The 19,071-nt window shown below is 31.0% G+C and overlaps 2 protein-coding genes across 2 annotated transcripts; one reads left to right on the forward strand and one right to left on the reverse strand.

Annotated features, from left to right (window-relative positions):
* Positions 1-1,199: 1,199 nt before the first annotated feature.
* HELRODRAFT_160112 (hypothetical protein) lies at positions 1,200-2,921 on the forward strand (the record flags this gene model as incomplete). Its single annotated transcript, XM_009017126.1, has 2 exons — positions 1,200-1,233; positions 2,542-2,921. The coding sequence occupies 2 exons, from the start codon at positions 1,200-1,202 to the stop codon at positions 2,919-2,921; spliced, it is 414 nt and encodes a 137-aa protein (XP_009015374.1).
* A 4,860-nt stretch (positions 2,922-7,781) lies between these two features.
* HELRODRAFT_160113 (hypothetical protein) lies at positions 7,782-12,631 on the reverse strand (the record flags this gene model as incomplete). The annotated part of the gene is made up of 5 exons (XM_009017127.1): positions 7,782-7,826; positions 8,157-8,296; positions 8,422-8,626; positions 10,575-10,708; positions 12,571-12,631. 5 exons carry the CDS (start codon positions 12,629-12,631, stop codon positions 7,782-7,784), a joined length of 585 nt encoding a protein of 194 aa, XP_009015375.1.
* Between the last annotated feature and the right edge of the window lie 6,440 nt (positions 12,632-19,071).

Raw genomic sequence — 19,071 nt, forward strand, 5'->3', positions numbered from 1 at the left:
ATGATCATTCGGAATCGAAATATGGCCTTATTTGCAGCATGAATTCAAAAAATAAGTTTATTTTGAATTTTAATAAACTAAACGTTCACCAAAAAACTTTAGTGAGAAAAATCAAAAAAACGAACTACAAACATGTTAACGCCAAACATTCGGTAGAATTTATAGAATATTGTAAAAATTATGGTCTATTACCAACATATATATATATATATATATGTCAAGATGAACTTTGACGTTGTAAAAATTAACTTTATTTTAAGTATAATATATATATATATATATATATATATATATATATATATATATATATTCTTGAAAGAGACTGCATTGAATGTAACACAACATCGTAAAACATTCGTAGAGTAAATTGATAATTGACATTCAAATAACAAGGTTGTTAACAAAGCTCAAACATTTTATCGCCTGTGCCAATACCAATGTCGGCTTTATAATGTATTGTCGATACCAATACAGCTGCTCATTTTAAAAAGTATTGCCAGCAGTACCGTTTGTATACTTATATTTTAGTACGTGAAAACTGAATTATTATTTTATCAATGATAATGCATTCGGTAGTTAGTTTATAAAATAAAAATATTGCGTGAGAACTAATTGTTTGAATCATCGAATTTGAAGTAGGTTGAAATAAATATTTATTTCTCGAGCCGGATTTTTAAGTCCATAACTTTTTCTGAAAAAGAGCATTTATGTCGCCCTTTTTATATTCATTTTTAACAAATAAAATTATTTCAGATAGATTTTTAAAGTTTAATTTTGTTTTCTAGAGCGTAATTATTTTTGTATTTCACAGTTTGCAATATTTGTATTGGTTGTGACATTATTTCAGTCCGCGCTTGTGATTGTTTGTCAGCATCCAACAATGGTTAATATATTTGACAAACTTAAACCTTGTCTTTTAATTTAAACTAGAGACTGACAAAAATTTAATTTGCATGTTTGGGATTTAAAAGCTGTTTTTTTTAAATAATACCTATTTTGAGATGAATTGTTAGTAATAATATATTTGAACTATGATCGGGAACAAGGAAGCAGACATGTGGAGTTAAGAATTGAAATTCACCTATATTTGATAAAATGTTGAAGAACTGAATTTGAACTAAATAATTAATTAAATACTTAGTGTTTTTTTTAATAATTTCAATGTTGTTACCCAGTTCAATAAACATCTAAAAATCAACATGGAGAAAAACTTTCTAAAATCTTACCACGAGGGTATGTTTTTTTTTACTACTATTTTGTGTTATAAAAACTGTTATTTTGTTGTGAAAAGTTTGATTTTTATTGTTAAAGTTTCATGTTTTTCAAATAGCAATTTTTATAAAGCCTGAAATTTTTTTTGAAAACAAAACCATTTATTAAAAATTGTAACTTTTGAAATTGAATGAAACTAAAATTGGAAAATTTACTAAATTTAAAATCTGATTAAAATTATAGACAAGAGCGTTACCAAACCGATGTATCGAAATATAATGATGTACCGAAAACATCGATACATTAGTAATTTTCATTGGTACATTGACGATACGGACATCGACAATGAAATTATTCAGTCTGTGCCGATATCGATACCAATCAACAGTACAAAATTATTTAGCATACCGTAAAACAGTAAATTACCGATATATCGATTATTTTCCATTGTATCGTTTTACCAATAGATTACAGGTTAATTAAAGATAATTTACCGATGAAAAATTATAATCTTAGAAAATCATCATCCTACTTACAATAAGCAATAATGACCAATGATTCGTGTATGCATAAAATTATTTGTATATTTAATTTATTAATGTATAATATATTTAATACCAATATATATATAGTTAATTAACTTCCAATTTAACATATTTATGAAAATCACAGCATGTTCGGCGTTAGTTAACTTCCAATTTAACTTTTCGATTTTTCAAACGGTTGATAGTAAATCATTTTCAAGTTTCGTTAGTTCAAAACCAAAATTTTAGTTTATTTTATGCATGATAGAACAGAAAAGTTTTTTTCGGTATTCCTATACCATCTTCGGTGTTCAAACTGATATGTTATGGCTGTGCCCAGATGTTCAAATTTTTTTATACTGTGCCTTGTTTGTTCAAAGTGAATATTTAGTTTTACAATCTTCAACGTCGTACGTGTTTTCATTATCGGTAAATATAACATTTTTACGTGTTTTCATTATCAGTAAATATAACATTTTTACGTGTTTTCATTATCGATAAATATAACGATTTTACGTATATTTTATCTATTATTATGCTGTTTGTGTCCTCTACAAGGACATTTGTATAAGTGATTCCACATCCAAAGATGACCATGAAGATTAACTAGAATCGATAATGGATCATAGCCATCTAATATATTTGTTCAAATGTAATATTGGTGAGTGTGGGCACCATAATTCTGAATATTGGCATGAAGACAACTAAGTTACCGAAAAGACTCACGATGCACGTACAAACTGCAATTTATAATTTGAAATGTATATAGATAATACGGTTAAATGAAATCCTGACCGGTACAGAGAGATATTATCATTTGTGTCCAAGCATGAATTGAGCAGAGTTATTCAAGCATTGAAAATCGCAGACTGTGTCGCTCTGCAAATTGACAAATCTGTTGATAAATACAATGCTGACAGTCTGTTTGTTACTTCCCGATACATGGACAACACTAATTTTGAGATGAAAGCTAGTTTTCTTGGCAAATGCCACAGTGAGTTAAGAGGAGTAATTGGGATGGTCGATGCTTTGCAGAAACGTTTCCAGTATCTTAAAATTGAAGATGTCATTAAAGCAAAGATGGTGGGTCTCACGACAGATGGGGAAAATTCAAATACTGGACGTCACGGAGGGTTGTGGTTAAAGATGTCTGAGTATTTAGGGCACAACATGTTGACATTTTAGTGCATAGCTCACAAATCTGACCTGGCTTTTGAAAGCGTTGAAAACGTGGTTCCGGAGTTTCGTCATTGGTTAACAGATGTAAAAAATGTCGCTACTTATATATATATATCGGTTGAGCACAAGTTACTTTTCTGTTCAATCATGCATAAAATAAACAAAAATGTTGGTTTTGAACTAAAAAAACATGAAAATGATTTAAGTTAAACACACACACACACACACACACACACACACACACACACACACACACACACATATATATATATATATATATATATATATATATATATATTTCGGACCGAGGTTTTCTTTAATACAAACATCATTGAAGATATATGCCCATTTTGCATTAATGACTTTCTTTAATGAACACTCAACAAGTCTGAATTTATTAAACTCCTATTTATTTAAAACAATAGACATGGTAAGGCTAACAGCGCTGTTTCGGGAAGTCCATCTTCAGAGCCTATGAAATTAGAATGCATATTAAATGTATGTGTAATAAAATTATTAAGAAAATAACGAGAAACCTTTGTTAGTGAAAACAATGCAAAACATGTACAAATTAAATTTATGGTTAAAAATATAAATGTATATAAAAAGTTAGTAAAATAGAATTAAATTAAATATTAAAACAAATAAATTAATACTGAAGTTTAGTTCGGTGAAAATTTGTTAAAATCGGATGATGTAAATAAAACGTAAGTTAGTTGAATGTGAAAAGAAGACATGTGTGGAAAGAATATGGAAAATTGTCAAAATTAATTATTAAGTTTATAATGATATATAAGAAATTTTAATAACGAATCCGTAAATGAAACAACTAAATTAGATTAAAATGGAATATAGATTATTTATGAAAAAATATAATGGAATAAGATAAAATAAATGAAATAAAATGAAAAAATAAAATAAAATAAAATAAAAATAAAACAAGTAATTGTAATGTATCACAGCTAATATGGATGTTAAGATGCACTGTCGAATAAAGAAACCAGCGATACGGAAACATTAGTCCTATGACGAGTGGTAACATGTTCACCATTAAACAGTATCGCTTCTTTTGGCATTGGCTCGTATTCGAAGTGGCGCAACATTGGTGGTTCTAGGATATTGGTATGAACGGCACGTTGTTCAAGTATTTTCGTGTTAACATCAAGTAATGCTTTGGTTAGTGGCAAACTGTGAGATTTGAGCATATGATCTTTAATGGCACCGTTCTGTATGTGCATCGTAAGCCTTCCGGTTAGTTTTATAATATATGATGAGTTTAAGTTTATGTTCACCATTACACATGGAGATATTAGATTTTATAATATTTTAAAGTTGAAATTCGTCTATTTTGTAGTTGTCATGCATTTGATTAAGGTAAAAGATCGGTATTATTGTTTTTGTTGAAGCCGATGGTAGCAAAGAAACAGATGTTGAGTCACTGATTTTATTCAAGTATTTGCGAATAATGGTATCTATTAACTTGTTCGGGTAATTATTGTTTATTAAGAATTGTTTGATTCTAACTAATTCACTATGAAAAATAGTATTATTGGATGAAATTTTATGTGCCCTGTGCACAAAATTATAAACTACGTTATATTTATATTTTTCAGGGCAATCTGAGTTGTAATTAAGCACCTGACCTGAGTTGGTTGGCTTAACATAGACCTTTGAAATTATTTGTTTCTCGTGTTGCATGATAAGACAATCCAAAAACGCAATTTCATTTTCTTTGCTGAACTCGATAGTAAATTTTAGATGGGAATTATTTTGGAAGACATTCCGCAAACAGTACACATCAGAAACCGTTTTGCAAATGACGAATATATCATCAACATATCGTGCATATATCAACGGCTTGGTATCTGGTTCTTTAAATATGCGAGTTTCAAGATCCGACATATAAAACTCAGCGAAAAGTGGGCCAAGAGGAGATCCCATCGCCACACCATCCACCTGCAGATAAAGTAAACCATCGGGAGCAGTGAACGGACTCTGAACAGTGCACAATCGCAAAATATTTTTGAGTAAATCTGGATGTATATCAAGCTGAGGTAGTGTGGGATGGTTGTAAACATGTGAACATATGATGTCGATAGTATGTTCGATTGGAACATTTGTGAATAGGCTCTCAACGTCGAGAGAAGCCATATGTCCATCACACTGTTTATTGCCATTTATGATATCAATAAACTCACAACTAGAATTAACAGAAAATGTGCGTGGAATATACGGTTGCAACAGTTTATTGATTGTTTTTGCCAATTGATATGTTGGCGTGGGGCACTGTGAAATGATAGGACGCAAAGGGTTATTCAACTTGTGTGTTTTCACGTTACCATAAATATATCCAGGTGCGTAATCACCTACGATAGGCGTAAGTTTATTGATAGTTGAAGCTAAATTAACTTGTGCAATCAACTTATTGGCCGATGTTTTTATATCGCTAGTAGGATCTTTTGTAATGCGTTCAAACTTAGTAGTGTCAGCCAGGATATTATTGATTTGCTGAAGGTAATCTGTTTTATTTAGTATCACATACATATTAGATTTATCTGATTTACGTATCGTTAGATCAATGTTGGAACGGAGACGTTTAGCTGCGTTGAGTAATTCCCTCGAAAGAACAGGTTTGCGATATCCATTTCGATGTCGATGAGATTCAGCCTGCAGTTGACTGTGTAAGCCATGTTCAAAGTCAATAATCCGTTGCTTTTTCAATCTCTGAAGTTGATTGTATAGCATCTCCAGCTCTACTTCCTTGTGTATATTGCTATACTTGTGTCTAAAATGCATATTCAAACCTAAATTCAAAAAGGAAACTTCATCGTCGGCTAGGGTATGATTAGAAAGATTAACGTATGATTCGATAGTGTTGTCAGGGAGAATAATGCTACCTTTAAACAAATATTGTAGCTTTTTTAAGATTATTTCACGTTTAGTTGAGTTATAAGAGTCATATTTTTGTTGTGTGTAAGCTTTGAAGCTGTTAGAATCAATCTGTCTATCTTTTTCAATATCGTCAAGGATACTTTTATACTGTTGAGTGGCACAGGATTCTTTCTCTCGCGCTTGGTCAAGTTGTTGCTGGAGATACCAGCAAAATAGACGTTGCAACTATTGCCAACATATATATATATGTTGGCAATAGACCATAATTTTTACAATATTCTATAAATTCTACCATTTTAAAATTTGTCTTTTCAGTTTTCCTTATTAAAATTTTTTTTTGGAAAATTTTCAATTTGTTGAAAATAAAATTATCCAAGTTTATCATAAAAATTTAATGAAACTTTTGTTATCCGAATTCATCATGCAGATAAGGCCTTATTTCGATTTTTGAGAAATGCAATAATATAAACACTTGACGAAAAGAACACCTAGAGGTGAGCCCATGGTAACTCCGCCTATCTACTTCTATAGTTTTCCTTTGGGGATACAGAACGATGGTGCAAATTTGCAACAATGACTTTAGCATGTGTTTAAGTATTTTTAATTGGGTCTGATTAGAGTGTTAAACGGTGTTAATAATTATTATGTCAATGGTATCTTTTATGGGAACATTGGTAAACAATGATTCTACATCAAGTGAAGCGATATAATTGGATGGCTGGTTTGTGTTAAACAAACTTATGAATTTTTTGGAAGATTGTAGGTTGTACTCATTAGGGGTGTACGGAGTTAGTATTTTTCCGTAACTTCATTCGTTATTACACCTACCATAGCCAGCAGCTCCCTTCGTTGCGCTCAGACTTTGAAAGCTTGTTGCCATAATATGCCAGTACCCTTTCATTTTTATTGATGTCTTGTGACAGGACAGTTCCTATTTTGCTGTTACTGGCGTTTGTGTCGAGGATGAACGTCTTTTTTAAATAGGGTGAAAAAATTGGAGTGATATAGCTGTTGTAGAGGGTCATTCCTCACGAACGCTTGGTATTTTGGTCTTTTTTCTGGATTTACCATAAGGGCAAAGTCTTTGATGATTTGTCGGTAATGAGTAGCTAGCATAAGAAAGGAACGCACTTCATGTTTATTTTTTTGAGTACTGGACAGCTTCTTACTACGTCTATTTTGCTGGTATCCCTCTTGCCCCTTTTGGTGTTACCATGAGTCCAAGGTAATTCATTTTCTTTGAAAAAAATTAGCAATTCTTTCTGTTCAGCTTGAGATTTGCTGCACAGAGTCTGGAAAATACCTTTTGCAAGTTTGATAGGTGCTAATCAAATAAAATTTTAAAAACACGAAACGTTTTCTACGTATGCTTCCTCAATATGTATTCTATTAGCTGTTAAATAAATTTCCACAGACCTTTTCTTAATGAAAAGACAATCTTCTTTAGGTCATCTATTTTGATCTTGACCTACCAGCACCCGCTTTTAGATCCAAGGTAAAAAACCACTGGAAACCGGATAAGTAATGTCTGCCACAGGAACGTTCCGTCAAACTCCAGGTCTTTCATCTCTACAGTGTAGAAAACTTTCCTGCAAACAAGCTCCGTTTTTCCAATAGCAGTCTGATTAAGGTATTTTTTAGATTTTTTTTTGTTTCAAATCCATTACTATATCTTGTCTTAAAATACACTTAGTTGTTTTTGCATCGATAGTAATTGTACATTTGCTTAGGTCTCTATCTTTTCTTCAACTCAAAAATCATTTCCCAGTCTTGAGACTTGAATAATGCTTTTGGGGCGTTTGTTTTCCCAGCCAACTTGAGCCTAACAAAGTTGGTTTTTTACTTGTTTCCCGCCGCGTTAGTAGCAGACGTTAAAAAGATGGAACTTGCATATCTTCGAGAGTCGATTTGTTCCACGTCGTTCACTTGATAAGCTTTATTTATCGCCAGTGCCGTTGCTTATTGTTTAGCGTTTTACCCGTAGCTGAATGCTTTTGCTTTGAACTTGGTCTGGTAGATCTTCAAGTGTATGTTACCGTCAAATGTTGGTGCTTTTATTGACATGGCAGAGGCGTAACCTTGTATGGTGCTTCTTTTTTATTCTATTTCTTGGGCAACTGTCTTTATTTCTCGCTGGTGCTTCTGTTCTAGCTCTTCAACTCTTTTGTTTGATTTGTCCGTTTTTTGCTTTATTTTATGGTTCAATTGCTAGTTCATTTTATTGATCTGTTGCTTTTAATTCCGCTTTGAAGTCTCTTGATTGTTGTTCTATCTTGTCGTTTAGTTTTTTTTATTTCTTTTGACATTTCAGTTGCTTTTTAATCCTTTTAGTTTTGACATTTCGGTTACCTTGTATTTTATTTCGGTTGCCTGCCGATCATGTTTTCTATTCATTTCGGCTGCCATTTTTTGTTCAACTGCCTGTAATTCAATTTTGACTAATATTTCGAGTTTTTTATTCATTTTGGCTGACATTTCTTTAGATTCGGCTACCGGTTGGTCAAGTTTCCTATTTATTTATTTTTTATGACCTATTGGTCAAATCTATTCATTTTGATTATTTGTTGTTTTACTGGATCCGGATCCTGAAAGTCAAAATCATCGGGATTATTACCTTTGTTTTTAAGAGAGTCTCTTAGTCGGTTTATCAAAAATGTCTTTGCTTTTTTTGAGTCGAGGTTTTGTTTTCTTAGTACTTTCCTCCAATTAGTGTATCGATTTATCAAAAATCCGCTTCGGACACCAGTTGTTGTAACTTGCACAATCGTCAAGATTTCGATCTTCCGAAGGTTCACTGATCTGATAGATAAACATAACTGCTTCAAACGCAGATTTGTTTAAACGTTTATTTGAGTGCCAACGGTAACAGAAACACTGAATCATTCTTTAATCCCAGAACTACGCTCAATATCCCATTCCGTATGTATGGATAATTAATTATAATTAAGCAATATTTATCTAATGTGAATAAAAGATGCGTTATCATAATAAATAATTTAATAGATATGGATAAGTTGGATTTACGGACAAACGAAATTTATGTTGTTTGATTGTCCGTACAAAAAACTGTCATAAGAAGAGACAGAGAAAAATATTTTTGAATAGATTCGTAAAAAGTGACTTAAGTACAATAGATAGGTTTTCTACTAGATGTTTTTTATAAATGTTTTTTCTTATCATGCAATGTTAGTTGTAAACAAATTTTCATCCGGTATTTTTCAAATTAAATATTATCTGTGAATCTGTGGTGACAATTTGAGTGTGAGATGAATTAATATTATATTAAAAAATTTTTTCGTTTTGAATCTTGTTTCTATGTCTATGCCGAACTTTTAATTCAATTGATAACGTAACAGATTTAGTATATTTGAAAGATACGTTCAGTGTATCAAACAACACATGGACAACATTGCAACTAAATGTTAGTCAAAATTAATGTTATTATTAAAATCACTATTTATAATTAAAGTTTACCTTATCGCATTATATTGTGAAATATACATTTTTTAAACCAAACAAACTTTGTTCAGACTTACTTTATTGATTATTTGTTATAATTTAATTAATTGAACACATTATTTTATGTCTATTACTTTTTCGATCTAGGAAAATTTTATTTTATTTAAATAAATCTAGAGATTTCTTGGTTTTTTAAATTGAATGGTACCTAATATCTTCTCATCGTTTGATGCATTACTTAAAATATCTATGTTGGCCCTCGAACGCACTCATGCACATTTTTTAGTGCGCTTTAGGATCTGACTCATTTATTAGTTTCCATGAACAATTCATTAAATTTTACAATTTTTACATTTTTTGGTTCATTAATAAATACTTATTCATTTTTTATTAATTTTATTAATTTTGATTATATTTAATTGATTCATGCATTGGGATAATATTTCAGCATATATAATATCTTTTTTAGATCGTCGTGCTTGACAGGGCTCCCTCTGGTTTGATGCATGTGAATCTAGATCTAATATTTTTTCAAATAATATCACAATCTTATCTTTTTTTGTGTTTTTATCAATAATGTAATATTTATCATAATAAAATGGCCGTGCATCACCAATTATTTTTCCCCAAAAAACATAATTTTTGTACAACTAACCCGAACTAACCGTAGATACACATAAGTATAGACGTTGATATCCGAACATACTTTATCCCAGCAACTATAGTAATTGCTATCCATACCAAAATTATAGTATTTAATTGATTAGCCACTAAACATTAAGTGATGGGTCAAAAATTAATTATACGCTATCAATATTATAAATACTGGGATTTTTTTTCTTAATAATTATAATAGGATTAAATGGGATTGTTTTATCAAACTCATCACTATATACATTTCATGACACATATTAAGTCGTAGCCCATTTTTGCTAGGTTTTAAAAATAGTAGCAGTAATTGCTATTTTTTAGCATTTTTTCCGGTAGTCCTTTTGACAAACAAACTAATTTAATCTTATTTTATCTAATTTTATCTTTAGCTAATTTCTATTTTGTATTAAGTTAGTGTTCTGTTTTATTAATTAATTTTTTTCGTTCTTTTTTTACTTTTAGTCGTTTCTCATTTTGTTTCGATTTGTCACTAATTATCGCCCACATCTGCAACGAACGTATGACTCAATACACTTGCCAGCAATTACTCAATTTTCAACCCGACGTATTCACCATCAAATAACAGCTACGCAAAACCCTTTCTCAATAAAACTTGTAATATTAATCATCACCAATATCAGCACCTCTTTTTCTTACCCCATCGCTATAGCACTTTACAATAAGCTGATCAGACGTCCCGGTTTTCTCGGGACAATTCTTATTGTGGCTAGATGTCCCGGCTGCCGGGAAACGTTCTCCAAACTGCAAAAATGTCTCGATTTTTTTCCAAACTACAAAAATGTTCTAATTTTCTTTTTTTATAAAAAATACATCAACTTTTAACTTTTTTGTTTCAAAGTAAAAGAAAAAAAATAACTTTTAAATTTTAACTTCGTTTGAACACGCTTTAGCGTCTTTGGTTAGATATGTTAGATTTGTTTCCGACTCAAAAGAATTTAATATTTTTTTCGTTCATTTTTATTATTAACAAGAAAACGTCTTTTAAAGTTAAAAAATAAAACTATAATATAATAAACTAAATTTTAAAAATGTTCAAGCGTAAATGTTATTTTAACGATGAACTGAAAGCTCAATTTTCATTTTTAACCAGCAATGCTGTCGACAACAGTACTGTATTTTCAATGTCTGCATGTCAACTATTTCTATTGCTCACGGTGGCAGATCTGATATTACTTATATTGCAACGAAGAAACATAAGATTGCCTTCAATGACCGTGCAAAGTTTTTATCATTAACAAAATAATACACAGCAAAAGAACCAGGGAAAGAAGAGTACAATTTAGGGCAATTGCTTTGGCAAACCAGACGCAGAGTTTTTGCCGTTATTTTATGTAATAATTTAAAAAAAATTTGCCGCTTTATTTTGTCCCGGTTTTTCAATTTCAGTTTCTAGTCGCCTCTATTACCTTACATATATAAATGTGGTATAAGAAATATTTTTGTGCGTCTATTTTTGACTGTCTAATTATATAAAATACAAGTTTTAGTCGTAAATCTGTTCGTTTTTAAAATGATGCATCATTCTTTTTAAAGTTTAACTGCTGTGGAATATATGGCTTTAAAGATTACAATCATACGGCAAGCTATCGTACCATACCAACTCTGGACGGTGATAGAACGATTAAGTTACCACTTTCATGTTGTTCAACAAAAACTCCTATTGAGGACGTGAATATTCTTGTTGATAGCGATTTTGAGGATCTTAACAGATGCATGGCAGACGACAATCAATATTACAAACACAACGTTAGCTCACTAAGCTGTTTATATTTCTTTATTTTTACGTGTTAGCAATTTTTTAAAATTATAGAAAATTGCGCTTCGTAATTCTTCGCTACGCTTAAAGACGCTTCAGTGAGCGTCGATATTCTATAACAGCGATAAAAACGCTGAATCCGAATTAGGAGCTGTTATTGCATATGTTTTTTTTTATCTAACAAATGTGATTAGAAAAATGAATCAACATAATTAAAAACACACATACACGCTGACATGTCTTGGAAGCAATACAATCCGAGTTCCATTAATCAAAAAAGTTATTCCTCATTTTAACAGAGCTGCTAACGTAAAAAAAATCGTCAGATATAAATCACTTGACTAAAAATAATTACAAAAATTGTCAAAAATGTCAAATAAAAATATAACATGTTATCTTTTGAGCGTTTTGGCGAAAGATAAACAAATTGAATTAATTTCTTAATGTCATATCGCTTTCTATAGTCGCATTTCTCTAAATGAGAACTTTCCTTGTAAAATTTTTTGGTTGACCTTTCAATGATTGGGGGTTGATATGAGGAGCATATTAATTTTTGCATCTATGTGGTCTGGTTGTATTTCCACGACTAACTAATATGGGCATGTGGCAAACCTCGTTTTTGCCATTGAATGGAACACATACAGCATCGAGTATTCTCAAAGACACAATGCTTAACAATGTAATCCATCAGGGACCGTTTTTTTATCTAAAGACATGTGCGGTGAAATCATGTTGATCACATGAAGTTTGTCTGGACTGAAGCAGTTGAACAATTTCTATCCATTCATTCTATTTCTAATCCCGAATCAACGCCGTTTTGAACAGTCGAACCGGGGCATGGTACTCATGAAGTAATTGCTGCAATTTGTAAATAACTTTTTTTCAGTGTGGTTTTAATCGTTTGACATCGATCAAGTTGTTCCTCCACATTGCCCATAAAGTAGGTGTTTGTAGGAATTTGCGCTGTGCATTATCTATCAACCAATTGCAATTTTATGGTGAATTTGTACTTGAAATCTGTAAAAATCAAAACAATTTTTTTTAGTAGATTTATCAATCAATATTATGTATAAATATGTCTATTACGTATTGCAATAAATATATTCAATTCTAGCGTGCTTTTTTGACAATAGAATTTGACAATTTGCAAGCCTGTCATTGGGTTCAACCTACCCCACTCACGGGGGCATGTTGCACCAAATATTGGAACACGTTTAACCAGTATTTAATAATTTATTTCTATATAGCAATTTTATATTTTATTGCCATGTAGAAACATTTTCAGATCAAAAAATTTATTGAAAGAATAACAATTTGACCACGTTCTTGCGAAACAATAGCACCAACTTGCTTCACACCTTTCCGACAACAATTCTGCTCGAACAATGTACCGTAGTAATTAATTCTTGTTTCATCGATGTTGTAGATCAAGGGTGGGAGCAAACTACGGCCCGCAAAGCTATTTTATGCGGTCCGCGTGACCTTGTTCGCCAAAAAAGTCGTCAGCCAGACATTATGAACAAAAAAAAGGAACCACAAATCTTAAAAAAAATTTTCTCTGGGTCGAAAAAATTTGCTATTTAAAGTACATATGCGGCCTTTCAAAGGTAAAATAAGTACATATGAGGCCATCACAGAAATATATATATATATATATATATATATATATGTGTGTGTGTGTGTGTGTGTTATGTGTTAAGACTACCTGATATGCATTTTTATAATATCACAGCATTGCAAGCATTGTTCAATTTGCAACTTAGTTACGGCAAGTTCATTATCAAGTTTGTTCTGCTCATGAACAAACATTTTATTTATTTTTGTTTATGTGTGGGTGTGTTGTGTGTGTATGCATAAGATGTCACGAGCGATCGATCTGCGTAAACGAGTTACTGTGTTATTTTAATAAAGTAATGGATTACTATAATTCTGAAGATATTAGAACTGGTAACAAACCGCTGTCTATCGACTTAGAAACTTTAAATTTAGAAAAAGTTGAAAAAAATCAAGATAATAGGTTCTGGAAATTCCAAATGAAACAATGTTAGGGGTTAGCGATTTAGTAAAATTAATGAAATTAATTATAATTAGCAAAATTGAGAACATATTACCATAATACGTTGCCTTATTCTCTCTAAAATTTCGAACACAAAAAATGTTGAATTTGAAACGATTTTGGAGGAAGAGTTGACAAAATTAGAAAAAGAAAGAAATTTTTTTTGAGAAAATATGAATAATGCGATGTTAGCTAAAAGCACAAAAACTGATGCTGTAGCAGAAATAGGCGTGACAGAAATAAACAATCTGATTAGACAGAGATACTAAAATGTGATAATAAAAGAAGGTTTTATATGCAACACGAGTCAAACATTAACATTTTAGGTGCAAACAACAAATCACACAGACACAGCATGAAAATATTCCGCCAGCCTATCGTGTATAATATAAAAAAGATAATAAAAAAGCAAATTATTAAGACACATTCAAATTTGAAAGGAATGAATTAATCGCTAATAAAGATTTTTTGCATTGGTCGGTTGGATCAACAATGCACCTCAAAAGAGTTATCCGAGCCGATTGATGGGCTATAAATTGAGGTGATTAGTTGCTCACCAATTAAAAACTCAATTTTTAATCACCGCTCTAAACAAATTACAACATCGAACAAAACACAAAATACTAATGCTGAAACATCGACGGCTGAGTTTATGAAAGAAGAAAAATGGAAAAAACAAATAATAGTTTGAGAGTTGTGCTTCAATGATTTGTCGTCAAATACATCCACAATTAAACATAGCAATGAATAAACTCGAAGCTTCAACAGACATTTATGTTGATAAAATATATTATGAAACTAGTGAAATTCATGGTTAACTATGACATACAAAATAGCTTTGTTCAAAATTTAAATGGCAGAAATAATAAATATACTAAGAAAAATAATTATGGTACTAATTATTCAAACAATTTTAGTTTGCTACATCTAGATTACGCAGTTTAGTCAATAAACTAGAAGAATTTTTGAGACAATTTCAATTTGACTTCGATTTATTAGCATTTTCTAAAACGTGGCTTTCATTTGTCACGGAAACTTTAGGTGAAATGAATAGTTACACGTTTTAAGGTACACATCGAGGCACATCAAAAGGTGGTGGTGTGCATTGGCGTAGCAAGAGTGATTGGCGCCCGAGGCAGGTAAACCTGTCAGCGCCCTACCTGCGAATAATATTTGTAATCTATATTCACATAATTATAAAAACTCATATCTTTTTATTTAACTATAAAAAAGTAAAGAACCTAATACAAATCTCATATTCATACAAAAATTCAAATAAATTTTGTAAACAATTTGTAGCGACAGTAGTTTTTTTTACAAAGGCACTTTTCTTGATTTTGCACTTGCAAATTTGTCATTGACATCATAATCAATTGTTTCAACCAGTTCCTTTTCTGTGCTTAGAAATGCTAAATCAGACAAACGATCTTTTTTAGTTTGCTAAATAAACGCTTGCAGCTTGCAATTGAAACAGAAATGGTCATCATAATTTGCAAAGCAATTTGTAAGTTCAGAAAAATGTCATTACCATACGTAAAAATAAATGGCAGTAATTCTAGCTGGACGGCTTCTGGTCAAGTTTTCAGCAACATACTGCAGTCATTGATTTCTATAAACAGTCCTTTTCCATCAATATCAGTTTCATAAAAGCCAGTCAGTGCGGTACACTGCTGTTAAATATGTTTTGAGTTGTCATTATCAAGCAACTTGCTGACGTCGAAAAGAAATCAAAACTTTTCGTCTAATGTTTTTAAACGATCAAATCGGGCTGTAATTTTTTGGATTAATCTGCCAATAACTGATTTTATAATGCGAGTTATTTCTTCAATCGCACTAAACTTTAGATCACGAGCATTCTCATTCGGCATCTGTTTCTGATGTTTTATTTTTCCTTCTATTCTGATTTCTAGCTTTTCACATAGATTTTTGGCTGCATTGACTGCAGTTATGCAAAAGTCTTTTTGAATGCTATTTGGCCGCTGTTGGGGTCTTTCTAAATTCATATAAAAATATGAATATGAAAGTGATGCATGATAAAAATTTATTGGCTGACAAAACTGTTTGCCGAAATGGAATAGAGTGATAAAATTAAAATTAATTACGTTTTGAAACAAACTGTATACATCATCTTGAGTGTTACTTGTTTGGGTACCATTTTCATACAGATCTTCTAACAGCTGTGAAAATTTATCAAATTGTTCTTGGATGGCGTTCACTGCATCTTTTCGTGCACTCCAGCGCGTTGAACATTTTTTTTCAATGTAATCGAAAGACGTTCTGTTATATTTTTTTCTCATCGATCAATTGAAGAACTTAAAAAACATAAAGCTTTTAAACAATGCCAAAAAATGTTATAAGAACTAGATCCTGTTTGGCAGCATGTAATCCAACTAAATTTAGGCTATAATTGTTACAATTAACAAAAATTGGACGAGGATTTTGAATGGAAATTCTTTGTTGTAATCCTCTCAGTTCTCCTGCAATTACAGCTGCATTATCATAGCATTGGGATCAACAGTCAGCTATTGGAAGATTGTCCGCTTGCAGTTGTTTAACAATGACATTTTTTATAGGGTTGCATCGGATAGTTACTTTTTTATAACCTACCGGAGCGGATATAACTGGATAGTAAAAACTGATATTCAGCCGGAGTCGGATATTACTAGTCAACATGTATACACCTGAAATTATAAAGCTGAAATATTTACAAACACATTCACTTTTACGATTATTATTTAAAAACAACAAAACCAAAAATATTTTTCAAAAAGTTATTATAATAAAATTGAATTAATTTTAAAAATATTAGTTTTTTTTGCATTGCTTGATAATAATCTTGCTCGGTGGGGTCATTGATAACCTGACCACGTGTTGTTGCGTTAATTGGTGGAAACAAAGTTATACTCTGCTATAGCAATAGCTGCACGCGAATCGTAATTTGCATGTGCAATGATAATGACCTAGCTAACCGGAACTTACCATTAGTCTGTCTTTGTGTGTTAATGATCGTATATATATATATATATATATATATATATATATATATATATATATATTACAATATTCTATAAATTTTACCGAATGTTTGGCGTTAATATTTATTTTTCGAATTCATGCTGCAAATAAGGCCATATTCCGAATGAATCATCATCAGTGCTCCTTGTTGTATATATAGGGAAATATTGACTTTGTCAAGATGAACTTTGACGTTGTCAAATAAGTTTATTTTGAATTTTAATAAACTAAACGTTCACAAAAAAACTTTAGTGAGAAAAATCGAAAAAACGAACTACAAACATATTAACGCCAAACATTCGGTAGAATTTATATAATATTGTAAAAACATAATGTTGTAAAACTTCTATTACCAACATATATATATATATATATATATATATATATATATATATATATATATATATATATATAATTTGGAACGAGGTTTTCGGATAAGCAGGTTTTATTGAAAATAATTCCCCAATTTGTTGTTATAACTTTTATGAATAATAATTCAACACGTCGTAGATTGGTAGATTCAACTTTATTTAAAACAACGCTTTTGCTGACGGCCGTTTTGGCTAGTTTTGGCTAGTGCCATCGTCAGAGCCTGAGTCAAATAGTTAGAAATATTAAAACATATAAAATCACGAAAAAATTACTTTTAAGCATGCAGAAATATATGAGTGAATGCAATTACCTTGGTAAAACCAACATATTTTAAACAATTAAATAAAATTAAGTAAATAGTTGAATAATATAGAATTAGTGAAATAAAATAAAATAAAATCGTATTGAAAAATTTTGAAAGTGTGGTTAGTGGCGTAGTGCAGATTTTATATTAATTATATATATATATATATATATATATATATATATTTAGGAACGAGGTTTTCAGAAATGCAAATTTCATTGAAATTGTTTGCCCATTTTGCATTAATTAACTTCTTTATAAGACATTCAACGAGGCGGTATTGTTTGAGTTCATATTTATCTAAAACTGGAATAAAGCTAACAGCGCTGTTTCGGCGTAATGCCATCTTCAGAGCCTAAATATTGTTTAAACATATAATTTAATTAAAGTAAATGCCTAATATAAAATGTGAAAATATAGAAAATAAAATATGTATTAAATTGTGAAATAAATTAACCTTGTTGTAAATATCATAATAACTAAAGTTTATGTAGATTATATAAATAAAATAATGTAATTTAAATAAAATGTTTAGTAAAATAATTAAAATATAGAAATTTTATAAAAGTTTTAACATGGTTGAGAAACGTTAGTGAAAACTAATTACGAATGACATGTGCGCCAGATATATAATATTGCTGTGTATGCGTTGTGAATACAACTATTGCGGTTGAATATGTGTGATACGAGTTTCCACATCAGACCTACGGATATATAGTTAAATATAAATACATATATGTACATGCAAGATACATATCTATGTATAGATCAAGTATTAGGTATCACATAATACATCCAACGACGCGATGACGGTTGTCGGATGACGCTGGGTCACAAACTGCGTGTTGATGGGTTGAAATGTATTCAACGTAGGATGATATTCATATCTATATATATAATTCACCATCGAATTTAGCACCGACAAACAATTGGCCTTTCTCGATTGCTTAATTGAAGAAAAAGAAGAACAGCTAACTTCGAGGGTTTATGTTAAACCGACTAATTCTGGTCAGGTCTTAAATAATCATTCGGACTGCCCCGACCGCTATAAAAACAACGTCATCTATAACTTCATTCATCGGGCATACAAAATCTCTTCCGATATCAATATTTTCAATACAGAACTGATTCGCATAAAGCAGTTTCTCATCAACAACAACTATTCCAACCAATTAATAGATAATACCATAAAACATTATATCAACAAAACAAATAATCCTATAACTCCAACCTCGACAAAAACAATTATACCTCTATATTATCTCAATCAAATGCATGACAACTACAAAGTTGATGAATCAATGCTCAAACGTATCATCAAATCCAATGTCTCCGTTCCCAAAGAAAGCTACCGACTGAAGTTCATAATTTATTACAACACCAACCGAACATCCAGCTTTATCGTTAAAAATAACAACACACGTCCCCCCAACAAACTAGAGAGAACCAATCTCGTATACCGATTTTCTTGTCCCGTGCCACACTGTGTTGTGGAGAGTTATATCGGCCATACGAGAACTACTCTCTCTAGAAGACTCACCATGCATACACAGAATGGTGCCATTAAGGACCATATGGAACGGGTACATCATCAACCGCTTACGAGGAACATATTGGATCCCAACACAAC

Source organism: Helobdella robusta (genome assembly GCF_000326865.2).
Source record: "Helobdella robusta unplaced genomic scaffold HELROscaffold_2, whole genome shotgun sequence".
NCBI lineage: Eukaryota > Metazoa > Annelida > Clitellata > Rhynchobdellida > Glossiphoniidae > Helobdella > Helobdella robusta.